General features: G+C 53.4%; 1 protein-coding gene across 5 annotated transcripts in view; it reads right to left on the bottom strand.

Moving 5' to 3' along the window:
* Positions 1-1,826, bottom strand: part of SYT6 (synaptotagmin 6) — a 59,049-nt gene extending 57,223 nt beyond the window's left edge. For all 5 annotated transcript variants that reach the window (XR_007477631.1, XM_033435935.2, XM_049710451.1 and 2 more), the window contains exon 1: positions 1,550-1,826. Coding sequence is in view for 1 of the 5 variants with exons in the window: in XM_033435935.2 (XP_033291826.1) it covers positions 1,550-1,712 (163 nt within the window). In the remaining 4 variants the exon portion in view is untranslated. The remainder of the gene's footprint in view (positions 1-1,549) is intronic.
* Between the last annotated feature and the right edge of the window lie 11,115 nt (positions 1,827-12,941).

Genomic DNA, 12,941 nt, shown 5'->3' with positions numbered 1-12,941 from the left:
ACAGCTCCACCTCACGCACACAAGCCTCCCCTGGCCCACCACCCTCTTCTCTCTCCCCCATCCCCCAGCGGCACTGTTCCTAACCTAGGACCTATCTGTATCTCCGATCTCTAACCTCAAGTGAAAACAGGGCCCTGGAACCTGCGGCCTCTGGGGAGCTTACCCCACCTGTACCTCCCTCCAAGAACCGCGGCTTCCGGTCCCAGGAGAAGCGTGTGGAGACGAAATTCCCGCCTCTCGAGGCCCCCTCCTCGCTTTCCCGCGCGGGTGGTGCGCAGCCGCGGGGCGACCCCAGCGTATCTCTAGGCCCAGTGCCACTGGGGTCAGGGCCGGGGTACAAGGAGGGGTGCAGTCTGCGGAGCCAAAGGAACCCCGGCGCCTTGGTCCCTGCAGGATCTCCCCACCCCCACTCCGCATTCTCTCGAGGCTTCGCACTGCTCCCAGCCTCTCCCCGCGCAGAGGGAACGCGACCCGGTACTCCCTTCCGCCCAGGACCCTCCAGACGTCGGGATCCGGACAAAGAAGCCCGGCTGTAGCGGGAGAGCGCGGCCGCGCGGCGCCGGTGAGGCAGGTAAATACCCGCCACCGGCCGGCCGAGCTGCCCACCCACCCGCGGCTCCGGCCGCCAGGGCGCGACACGCCATTCCCGCTGTCGCGACTCCCGGGAGACGCCGCAGCTGTGCGCCGGGCCCGGGCCCCGCGGGGCTCGGGCTCCAGACTCACCGGCTCCGGCGAGCTCGACCGGCGCGGGCTCCCGCCTGGGCTCGGCGACCGCCTGGACTGCGTCCGGCGCCGGGTCCGCGCCGTTCGGGCAGGAGGCGCCCGCTTGGCAAAGTCGGAAAGAGGCACCGGCTCAGTCGCGCACCGGCCCCGAGTCCGAGTGAGTCAGAGAGAGACCAAGGGAGCAAGTTATAGGGGCGGGGGGTAGGGGGGTAGGGTGCTGAGACACCCTCCCCCACCCCGCCCCCCGCCCCCCAGCGGAGACGCAGAAAGCCACTCGCAGCCGGAGACACCCGGACACAAAGACCTCGTGCCAGCCGCAGATCCAAGTTTCTCCCTGAGAGACCCAGGGGGCTCGAACCGCGTTCCCCGAGAGAACAGATAAACTAACGGACAGACCGACAGACGCACCCAGGGACGTCGACACCCCCGAAGAGACGAGTTACTTCCTCAGCCGGGATGTCCCTGGTCTCCTGCTCGCTCTATAGACCCCTCCACTGGCAGATCGCCCGCAGAGCGAGCAGAGAGACAGGAGGGAAACTGAGGCCCCTTGGGGCGCCGCGTCCCGGGAGCCCGGCTTTCCGCGGGGGCCCCGCAGAGTCACACAGGAGGGGGCAGTGGGATTCTCTCCCTCCCGGGTCCCCTTCACGTCTCTCTGCTTGCCCTGCAGGCGACGGGCCAGGGCACTGGCCGAGGCTGGATCCGAATCCAGAATCCTGCGCCGGAGTTCTCCATCTAGGTTCCGGGGTTCCCGGGGTTGGGGCTTTGGGGAGCGGGGACAGCCAGGGCGAGAATCCAGGAAGGGAGGGGGCCTCGGCTTTTCTGTTACCTGCGTCGGCAGCGCTCGGACTCCGCTCTGGGGGCTCTAGCTCGAAGCTCCGACAAGTCTCCACGTCCAGCCCGAGAGGGGGCGGCCGAGCCCGGCACAGCGAGGCCAGGACCGCGAGCGCCGCCTGGCACCGAGGCTCCCCGGTTTCCCACACCCCGCTCATGCCCTGGATACCCCAGCCCTCCAAGCAGCCGCCCGAAACCGCGCCGCGGCCGGACTGGGGCGGGGCAAGCCGTCCCCAAAAAGACCCTCCCCGCAGCGGCCCCCTCGGGCTCCGTTCGGCTTTTAATCACTTCCCCGCAGGGTCTCCGCCCCTCACGTGGCATCCCGCAGCAGCTGGCAAGTCTGGCGCCTCACGGCCGCCCCCTCTACACTCAGCGACCAGTCTGAGTCCGGGCGGTTCAAGGCGGGGGAGCCAGGTTGTTCTGCATCCTGGAGGGTGCAACACTCGGAAAAGAGCCTGGGATCTAGCTCCACATTCACGGCCTGGTGTGACCTTGGGCCTCTCTGAGCCTCAATTTTTCCTCTCTCTATAAGGGGTATAATAATTACGAGTGTTTCACGGGTTGCCTGGGGATATAAAGATAGTGTTTGTGAAAACACTTGGTAAATTGCCACATGCCACACAAGCGGAAACGAAATAGACAAACCTATTACAGAAAGAAGGATGACCCCGCTGGGGGTGGGAGGACCTTGGCCAAGGTTCCTGATGGGAGAAATTAGTCAGACTTGGCCCAAGTCGCAGCTTCGAAGACAGAAAACCGTAAGACTGCGGGGCGATGCGAACTGCAAAAAGACTTTCTGAGCCCCGCAATCCTGAGGTCCGCGGTACCCGCACGTTGCTATGGCGACGGGAGGCAGCGGCCGTCTCTCTCCATGGCAACGGGAAGGGAAAGTTTCTGGCGAATCGGAATGGGGGGTGTTTCAAGAGGGCTCTCAGTTCCCGCCAGACCCATCTCTCCGCATCCGTGCAACACCACTGATGTTACGCTTGCTATTAAGCGTAACAAGGTCCAGGAAGACCGAAAACTAAACGGGAGGATTGAGGCTAGATAGGGCAGAACAATTCCCTCCAGGAATCGTGGCGTGAGGTCCAGGAGCAGATTGACTGAGGGGCTCCTAGGCGCCTCACTCAGCCTGGATGTCTGTGGAGAGCCACCGGGTCGCGGCCCTGAGGGGGCCCTGTCACAAAAGTCTTGCGTCATCAGCTGGTCGGCGGGTGGGCCTCTTCCTCTGTGCGGTTCACCTGAAACCCCAGGCTCAGGTCCCTTTGCCTTCCCGGAGCTGGGAAGGAAACTTTAGCTGGAGCCTCTGGAAGCCACGGGGCTGGTGTGTACCTGGGTGGCGGATGGAGGAGGAGGGTCTTTCCTCCTAATTAACACGCTAATTGGAAGTGGCTCGGGAGGTGACTCGCGTTCCGGAGGCAGGAGATTCGGAGCCCCAGCTCCTGGCGGTGTCCATCGTGCTCCATCTGCACCAGCCGCACTAGCCGACACTTGACTGCCCTGGGCATGCCCTGGGTACAGAGGGTCAAGCCAAGGCCTAAGAGGACCGTGGCCTAACTGGGCGGTTTTTCCTCTCCCCCATGTGCTTCCTAGCTCTGTCCATGGTGCTGAAGGCCCAGTTGGTGCGACCGTCGCGTGGGCACCCCGTTAGGGAGGGGGGGTGGGGCGGGCAATTGCGGTGGGTTCGAAGCTTCCACCCTGACTTCAGGAACTTGCGACAGGGGAGGGCTAGGAACTCAGGCAGGAGGGACTGAGCAGGCATGATCCCAGCCACACAATGCAATCCAGGCTGCCTTCCTGTGGGAGGTGCTCAGCTGCTGTTCCAAGAACAGGTGAGGCTGTGGAGTCCCCATTCTCCTCCCAGTGCTCTTAGAACTCACCTGAGGGGCCCAGAGGCCCCATCACTTTTCCCTCCACCACCCGATGCAGAGCTCAGTAGCTGGGAGAGACTGGAGCTCAGAGGCCCCTTGTCACACGCTCATTAGCAGTTTCCGAGGGGGTTGGTTTGTGTTTATGTAAAACAACAAATGGAGAAGAACCGCTCTCTGCCCATGTTTATGGCAACTCTCACTCCGCGGCGATTTCTCCCTCCCCCTCTCAAATTCCCGGGGAAATTTGCAGAACAAAGCGCCTTGTGTTGCCTTTGCAGAAAATGAAAAAACACAGGTCTGTTCCAAGGGCCCAGGCCCCTGATGCAGGGAAATCAATATTTTGCTTTACAACGAGTGGGGGAATTTGCATCTAAACTGAAGGCAAAGGAGCCTGTTCGGAGCAGAGCAGGTGGTAGGAACTGAGAATTAACAGATAATTTCTCATTGTTCCAGGATTCTGCCTCCACACTCGGCAGGCGGTTCTGCAGCGTCTCTGGTGCCCCGGCAGCAGCTCCGGACCTGGCATTTCTCATCCTAACGGGGAGAAAAAGGTTCTGCTCTGACAGGGCTGCGGAAAGGGGCTGGGGCTCCCCAGTCAATAACCATTGAATCTGGATTGTGCAAGTGACTGTGTGCCTGTGAATGAGAGAGAGAAACAAGAGAGACAGAGACCGAGATAGAGATAAGAGACAGAGACACCTGGAGAGGCAGAGAAGGAGAGAGACATACAAAGAGACAAATAGAAGAGATAGATTCAGAGAGCAGAGAGAGACAGAACTGGCATGCATGTAAAGGGATGTATAAAGGGACACTCATTCAGAAAGAAAGATAAAAGAGAAAGGTGGTTTTTCTTACATTAAGAACAAAGCTTTGCCTTAGTAGTCATTTTCCTGCCCTCTCCCCCACAGTTAATTGCTGATACTTGTGGTCACATAACCAGACACAAAGCAGAAAAAATATCCTCATGTAAAGATGGGACCCTTTCCTCTCTAGAACCCCTTTCCCTTACAAGCCCACTCCCAAAACACATCTATGCTTCTTCCCATGTGAAGAGACCAAATTCAGGCTCCCAGAGTCCGTCCTACTCAGACCTGGGGAGGGAAGGAGAGGGAAGAAGTGAAATTGTTGCCCCTCAATGCTACCTCTCACAGGAAGACCATTCTGAGTTTTATTTAGGGGTGGGGAAGCGAAGGAGGGGTGGAGACAGCCAGCATGGCACAGGCAAACAAAGGCACAGGAGGCTGGGTTCCACGACTGGTGCACCAAACCAGCCCCGGGGCAGTCACCTCCCCTGCCAGGGCCTAGGTTTCCTTACTGGCAAGACAATGAAGTGGGATAAGGAGCTCTTTGAGTCTCCGTCCAGCAACCACACTCTAGGATTTTACAGGAGGGGAAAGGAGGAAGCTGAGCAGGGAAAGGAAGGAGGGAGTGAGGAGCAGGTTTTTCTGGCTCTCAAGAAAAGAGTGTGTCACAGATGTTCAGACCCACTTTGGGCTTCTCCTCCCTCATTACCCTCATCTCCTGTACAGTCATGGCTGGAGCATCCTGAGCCTGGAGCCCCCGAGGCCAGACTGCTCAGAAGCAGGAGAGGGGGTTGGGGGTGAGGCGAGAGGAAGAACGAGAAGAGGCCTGAGGCAAAAACCAGCAGCCTCTCACTGCTTTGCTGTCTGTCCTCTGATCAGAAATAGCCAAAGTACACTTCCCCTTCGCCCCCCACCCCAAGTCTCTTAGGCAGTGGCCTGACTGCCCTTGGAAGCTTCCCAACCTGTTCTGAGCAGCAATGTCCTGTTGAGTTATACGAAAAATAAAATAAATTAAAACAAAATAATAATTTCAAAAAAGAAATTAAACCTCAGTAGGAAATTGCTAATGCTGTAGGTGGGAAGAATGAGCTCTTTTGACATGAGCCGATGTGTCATATTGTCTTTCCATCTCAATGCAATTTCTAAATAGGGAACCCTTTCCCCATTCCCTCCTCCCCTCCAAACCCCCAGCAGAGATGTGAAGGAATCAGTCTGGTATTCATAGGTGGATTGTCTGACGCTCAGGGAGAGATACAGAGAAATAGACACAAGCAGACCCACTGCTTTGCCGAGCAGATTGGAGCCAAGGGGACTGTGACCCAACCTTGAGGACCACTGACCGCCTGTCTCCACCTCTCCCATTTCCTGCTTACTGAGGCATCTGGCCACTTTCTGCGAAGGTTTTTAACTTAAAGAAAACAGACATCAGCTGAACCTGTTCTACTGCTGGTGGAGAATTCAGTTGACGTCGTGAATTGGGGAGTGGGAGTAACTTTATCCCATTTTTTGGAACACGCTCTTCTATGGAATCCCCATGGGGTTTCTGCCAAAACAGCTTTATTGGTGTTTCCAGCAGATGTCACCCTATGCCCCCAACCTCACACCAACATAGCAACTCTAGCCAAAGCTGGGTGACTTCTGCAAACCATGCCCTTCCAAGCCATTATAAGAGTTTTCAGGAATTCCTCCTTGCCTGAAAGATGCAGAAGACATTGCAGAGCCCTGAGTCGATGCCCAGGTATTTTTGAGAGTCCAGTCTTGCTTTTATTCTAGGAAAGGTCCTTGACAATTCAAACCTCCTGAGCCGAGGGTATATTTGCCCCTGTCTCATTTCTTCCCCATTTCAGAGGCCCCATTTCTGTTGTGCTTTCTGCTCAAGCATACAGAGTTCCAGATCAGACTTGGGAAGACTGGACAGAGTTTGCTGCTTCCAGCCTGGCTTTGTGGGCTAAAGCAGGCTGGGGACCAGAAAAGCAGATACAGGTTCAAGGTCAGAAGGCAACATCCTCCCTAAAACAGTTTTAGACATGGACCTAACAATGTTGGGTCCAGGGCTTTCTCTGCATTACTTGAGAAGTGAGAAGGATATTGGAGGGGAAGGGCTGGGAAGGAAGCCATTTGTACTCTTCTTCACACTGATCTTGGATAGAAGAAAGAGCATCGGTTTTGGAGTCAGACAGACCTGTGTTCAAATCCTGGCTCTGTCACTTAGTAGCTGTATCGCTTGAGGCACTTAGCTCTCTGAACCTCAACTTTTCATCTGTAAATTGGGACATATAAGGCCTGCTTTATAGTGTACAAGGATTAAATACCTGGAGTTAAATGCTTACTATATTATGGCTGATTCATGGCAGGTGTTCAAACAAATGACAGTTCCTATCCCTTTCTTCCTTCTCTCAGATCATAGAGGGAAAGCCAGCAGGAGCATCGTCTAAAGGTTAACCATACCCTGAAGATTGCCAAGAGCAAATCTGCCTCATTTAATTTTATAACAACCCTAAGAGGCAGAATGGGTGGGTGCTAGTAGTCCATTTGGTAAATGAGGAAGTTAAGTGACTGGTCCCTGGTCATACAAGCTAGGATGTAGCAGATAACTGGAATCTAAGCCTTCTGTGAGTGTCTCTTCCTTCTACTGGGGAGGATGGTGAGGGTATGAATAACTTTTTTCTTTTACAAAAAAAGGTTATAGTATTTTCAAATTGACTTCATAATAAATAAAAAGTATTTGGAAAGAAATTACAGAGTACTGAAAGATTCACTCCTGTGTCTCTTTGCAAAGGTCTTGGCCCTCTGACCTTAGCCATCCAATTACCCCTTGGACCCAGTTGCTGGTCTTGAGAAAAGACAGTGTCATTGATGAAACACAGGGCTGGGACCAGACAGCTTCATGGCTCAGGACATGCTTGGCTGCTTCACTCGACAGAGATAGGACTCCTCAGAGGACAGCTTAGGGAGTCTCTGCTACAGCTGGGTTGTGTCCTGTGGTCATAGCACAGCTTCCAGGAAAGGTCCAAGCCAAGATTCTTGTACGACCAGGACCCCAAGGACTGGAATTATCCCCAAGGAGCCTGGAGAGAGTTTCTAGTCTCAGGACTCTGGCTGTTCCACTAATGAAAAGAAACCGGATAAAATGCCAAAACTAGGCTTCCCTGGTGGCGCAGTGGTTGGGAGTCCGCCTGCCGATGCAGGGGACGCAGGTTCGTGCCCCAGTCTGGGAGGGTCCCGCATGCTGCAGAGCGGCTGGGCCCATGGGCCGTGGCCACTGAGCCTGCACGTCTGGAGCCTGTGCTCCCCAACGGGAGAGGCCACAACAGTGAGAGGCCCGCATACTGCAAAAAAAAAAAAACCCGCAAAAAAAAAAAAAAAAACCAAAACTAATTAAAGTGACAAATCCAAAAAAGGCCCTGTCAAAACTAGGAAGTCTTAATACTGGATTTCAACAGAACCCAAGCAGGAAGAATCAACAGAGTGTGCATTGGGTCAGGGGCCTACTGCCCCCTGTGCAATGAAGGGCTGGAACCCCTGGAAAGAACAAATCTGTTCCCTAAATTTTAGCCTCCATCCATTCAGTAGGATAAAAATCCTTTTCCATCCCAGCCCCCAAGCATCATCTCTGTGTCTGCTGTTTGCTAGAGGTACAGTGAGTGGTTTTATTGGCTCAGCCCCCACCTTCATTACTACTCCTGTACATTTGTAAAGTGGAACAGCTTTAAACAGACCGTTTATACAACGGTCTCACGTATGTTGTCTCATTTCATACTTGCAACAGCCCTAGGAAGTGAATATTATTATCCTCCTTTTACTGGTGAGGTCTCAAGAGAGGCTAAAAATAACTGACTTGGGATCACAGCTAGCAAGTGACAGAGCCAGAACCTGAGCCTGTCTTTTTACGTCATTCATTCATTCAGCATTTATTGAGGTCCTACTAAGTCCCAGTTCTGGACCAGGCACATAAGAACAGACCTGTGTTGTTTCCCATAAGCACTAGTCCTCCATCACACACAGTGTGCAGAGTCCTAAGCATACGGCCTTTGTCCTGGGGGAGTGCGCATAATCGGTTGCAGAGAGAGACCACACATGAAATTGGTTTAAGATGAGTTCTCCGACCTCTTTGCTGCAGAGTTGCCCATGCCCACATCGACTGTGAAATTCGCTCCTGTGACATGACTCTCTCTGGATCGCTCTTTTCTCCTGATTCTCTCACTCTCTCCTCTGACTCCTCCCAGCCCTTCCATTTTCTCCAGGGTTCAACTCTCATCCCTTCTTCTGTCTCTGCACATTCTTTCCACTGATCTCATCTACTCCTAGGGCTTTAAATACTAAATAATACGAATAGTAATAGTACTAAACACTTATTAAGACTTATTGTGTTTCAGGGTCTATGTTGCTTGCTTAACATGGATTACATCATTTAATTCCTACAACAACCCTGTTATTATCTGCAGTTTATAGGTATCGAGTGATGGAACCAGCACTTGAACCCAGGCAGTCTCACTCCAGAACCTAGCTCCTAAGGACTCCCAATTCTGCTCTGACTCATCAGTCTCTCCTTGGTCCTACACATGCATTTCTAAATTCCTCTTCTGAACACTTTCACCCCAGACCTCCTGAATCTAATATGTTCAAGGTAGAATTCATATTTTCCTTCACAAACCTGCCGTACCTCCTTAAAGGAGGACGTAAGCAAACCAAACTAAACCCAAAACCTTGATTCTTGCCTCTTCCTTTTCTACCCATATTCGGCCTGTCACCAAATCCTCTTGTTTTTATATTTAAAATGATCTAGCCCCTGTTCTCCGCACCACTGTCACTGTCCCAGCTTAGACACTCAAACTTCCTCTTCTGGATCATGGAAACGGGATACTGTAATTATGTCATCCTCTCACTTGAAACCCTTCACAGACTTTCCGGGGCCTTCAGGATGAGGTTGACACTCTCTAGCATCGCATACAAGTCCCTTCCAGACATGGCCTCCGTCCACTTATGTAGCCTCCCCTCCAGACACTCCGGGTATCCCTGGAGGCTGCCTGTGCTGCGGTCACAGAGTGATAATCCCTGTCTCTCATCCTTCCACCCCACCCAACCTCCTGCTTTTGCTGACTGTTCCCGCACATCCTCTCTCCTTTACCCATGGCCCCTCTAGATTCTGGAACTTTGCAATTGCTTGTCCCTCTGCCTTGAACACCTTTCCTCTTTTCCTCGTCACCCAGCTGGTTCCTATAGGACATAGAGGGGTACAGAGGTAAGGACTGTGGGCTTTGGAGCCAGGCTGTCTGGGTTCAAATCTTAGATCTGCCGTGTAGTAGCTGTGTGACCTTGGGCAAGTTGCTAAACCTATCTGTGCTTCAGTTTTCCTCTTCATAAAATGGAGACGATAATAGCAGTACCTCTCTCGTCAGTTTACCAAGAGGTTTAAATGAGTTGACATACATGAAGCACTCAGAACAGCCCCTTCCCTGACTTCCAAAGCTGTCTCAAGATGTCCCCTTTCTCGTCAGCCCAATGCTCACTTTTTTTTCACAGAGTTTTGCAACAGCATACCATTAACTTGGTTAACTAGGCTATGAGCTCCTTGAGCTGGGGTCTGGATCTCATTCATCTTCATCTCCTCAGTGCCTCACACCTAATCCACATTCAGTGAGTGACTACTGCTCTGAAGACAGGTACATATGTGAATGTAATATAGTGCAAAGCAAGGATGTGAGTGCCAGAAGAATCCCAGAATACAATTAAATGGGCCAAATCAGGGAAGGCTTCCTGCGGGAGTAGAGTTTTGAGTTTTTTAGGCAGGCGAGACTGGAAGGAATGGGGGAACACCTTCCTTCCAGGCTGCAGGAACAGCCTGGGGTAAGGCTTTCAGGCAAAAATAAGCCCTCCATGTGAAGGGGAAGTGAGCAGCTTTTCTTGACTGGAGCATAGGTGAGGGACAGGTGGGAGAGAGAACCACCAGCCTTCACGCATTCCCAGATTCACCTCTAGGAAGCTCAATCTCACTTGGCTGGATTTTTACAAAGAGCCCAGTTTGTTCCAGCCAGTCAGGAGGCCAGCTGAGGAAGACCCAAACCCTGCCCTCAGAGAGCTTATGATGAAGCTACAGGAAGCTGGGGGGGGAACCAGCTCCAAAGTCCTCTGTGACCACACCAGAGTCTGGGTCCTGAAAAGTTTCTTCATGAGAAGAAATTGCTCATTTTTCCAGGTATCAAGCCATTTCTGGGAAGCAAGTGTGTGTCTGCTGGCACAGCTCACTGTTTTCGTGCAAACGTTTCTGATGATAACACCAAGTCATTACTGTGCAATGAGCGCTGCTAAGGGGAATTCGGAGTACACACCCCACCTCCCACTCACCTCCCTCCCTTTCTACCATCTCTGCTCTTTCTTACCCCTGCACACACGTTCTCCTCCCATCTCTCCCTCTAACTGCTGAGCTGGCTGTGGGAGAAGAGAGGGCCCAGGGTGGGACTCTCAGGCCTTCCAAATTAGCAAAGTGCCCTTGGAGCTGGGAGGGGAGCAGAGAACAAAGGGCATTGGATGAAGGGGAGGTGGAGGCTGGCCTCGGATGAGAACATCTGTAAAGTTAAAAAGGGAGGAGCCCTGTAGCCTGGGGGAGCAACCTGACAGCTATTTGCCCCCCAGGACCCTGTCCAGCGCCTTGGAAATTGGGGGATTTGCCCCAGCAGTGTGGAGATGGCCCAGTGCTGAAGCCAGGTGATGCTTTTTTTTTTTTTTTTTTGCTGTACGCGGGCCTCTCACTGTTGTGGCCTCTCCCGTTGCGGAGCACAGGCTCTGGACGCGCAGGCTCAGCGGCCATGGCTCACGGGCCCAGCCGCTCCGCGGCATGTGGGATCTTCCCAGACCGGGGCACGAACCCATGTACCCTGCATTGGCAGGCGGACTCTCAACCACTGCACCACCAGGGAAGCCCCAGGTGATGCATTTTTGTTCACCTGGGTGGTCCAGGCTGCTGGTAAGGACAGCAGCTAACATGGGAACATGCTGACGGGAACATGCTTTGCTTCATTCTGACCAATTCTTTCCCCTGCGCACACGCACCTCCCGTGCCACAGGGACATACACACACGGGCCACAGTCAGACACACGCCGCCAGGGGGGTTTTTCAGCCCTGCTCCTGAAAGCACCTGACAGCTTCTCTGACTTACTCTCCCTCTGGGAGGCTACTGAGCTTTTAGGAAATCTCAGCAGTCTTTGTAGGATGGAGTGGGACAAGTTTTGAAAGTGCTGAGAAAATCATGGAGGGGAGGCCCAGAGCCCACTGAGGCCTCGGTTCCTGAGTGGGCTTCTTCACAGTGGGTGGGGGGAGGGCTGGAGAGCCCCCAACTGCCCCAGCCAGCGGAAACCAACAGTGGCTGATGGAGCCCAAGCCTAGCACCGTGGGGGCAGCGGGGAGGTGGGGCAGTGGGCAGAGAGGAAGAAACAAGGCAGGAGGAGGAAACGGTTAAGCCTAGGGCTTAAGGAGGAGGAATCAGGGACAGGAGGTGGCTGAAGTGGGATCTGGATGCAGAGGAGACTTCCAGATACAGCAGGCATTGGGGTGGCAGACAGGCCACAGCGCCATAGCTCGGGGAAGCCACAGAGAGTGAGGTAAGTGCCTCTAGCCCCTACAGGAGGCGCCAACAGCCTGGCTTGTCTCATATCCAATCGCTCATGATTCTTGCACGTGAAAACTGCCAAAAACCAATCGCTTTCCTCACAGCTGTGCTCACCTGGGGTGGAAGGTGGCAGGGAGGGTGGCGGGGGGCTTTCCACTATTCATTGCGTTAAATTGTTAGAGCCAAACAGTATAACAAAAGGAAGTCAGTTGCTCTCCCTGAAAGCCGTCTTGATTGGCCTGGAGGCTGCCGTGGGGTTTGTGAGCGGAATTTGGGCTCTGCTTTCCTCAGTTCCCTCTGGCTACCCTCAAACCCTGCTCAGACAGTTCCCTGGCCGAGAAAGCAATTCCCATGCACCTCCCTCAGCTCTGACTGCCTCCGCATTCCCCCACACGGCCCAGAGACACAAACGTTGAGCCTTTCCTCATTTTGAGGATCTGCTTTGGGAGGAGGGGACGGTCCCATCTTCCTATCTGGGTTAGACCCCGAGAACCCTTTATAGACCCTATATATCTGCTGCCTTAACTGCCCTCAGACTTCATGGGAACGACTTACCTAATTATCTGTCTCCTAGACCAGATAAGGACCAGACCATCAGCCGGGTGAGGGCAAGTTCTGCATCTGTTTTGTTCACTTTGGTTTTCTCAGTCCTCGCTTAGGGTCTGTTGCCTAGTAGGTGCTCAATCAATTTTAATCAGATGGATTAACTGAGATAAGAGTTTCAACATTGGTGGTAGTGATGAGGGGAGTTGTTTTTAATTTGATTAATTCTTTCTTGCCAAGAAGGGAATAGCCATGAAGTGTTTGAAGGCAAAGGATAGGTTTGTGGACCACAGGATGGGAGAGGGGCGTGTCCTCAACCTGAAATTCCTAAAATCGGCTGCACAGTGAGAATAACTGCTTTGAAGATCTGCCAGGTAAAGCTTTGAGACCTTCTCAGAACCTCAGTCAACTGGACCAGAGCCAGGGGCAACCATCAGAGGAGACCTTTCCCTTCCTTCTCTGATCTCCCAGGATCCAATGCTAGGTGCCTCTAGAGATGTAGCTCAGGGCAGGTGCTGCCTGACTGGCTCCACACCCTGGAAATCCTCTTCTTGGACCAGGAG

Source organism: Orcinus orca, chromosome 1 (genome assembly GCF_937001465.1).
Source record: "Orcinus orca chromosome 1, mOrcOrc1.1, whole genome shotgun sequence".
NCBI classification, from domain to species: domain Eukaryota; kingdom Metazoa; phylum Chordata; class Mammalia; order Artiodactyla; family Delphinidae; genus Orcinus; species Orcinus orca.
This window is presented reverse-complemented; position numbering and strand designations above follow the sequence as displayed.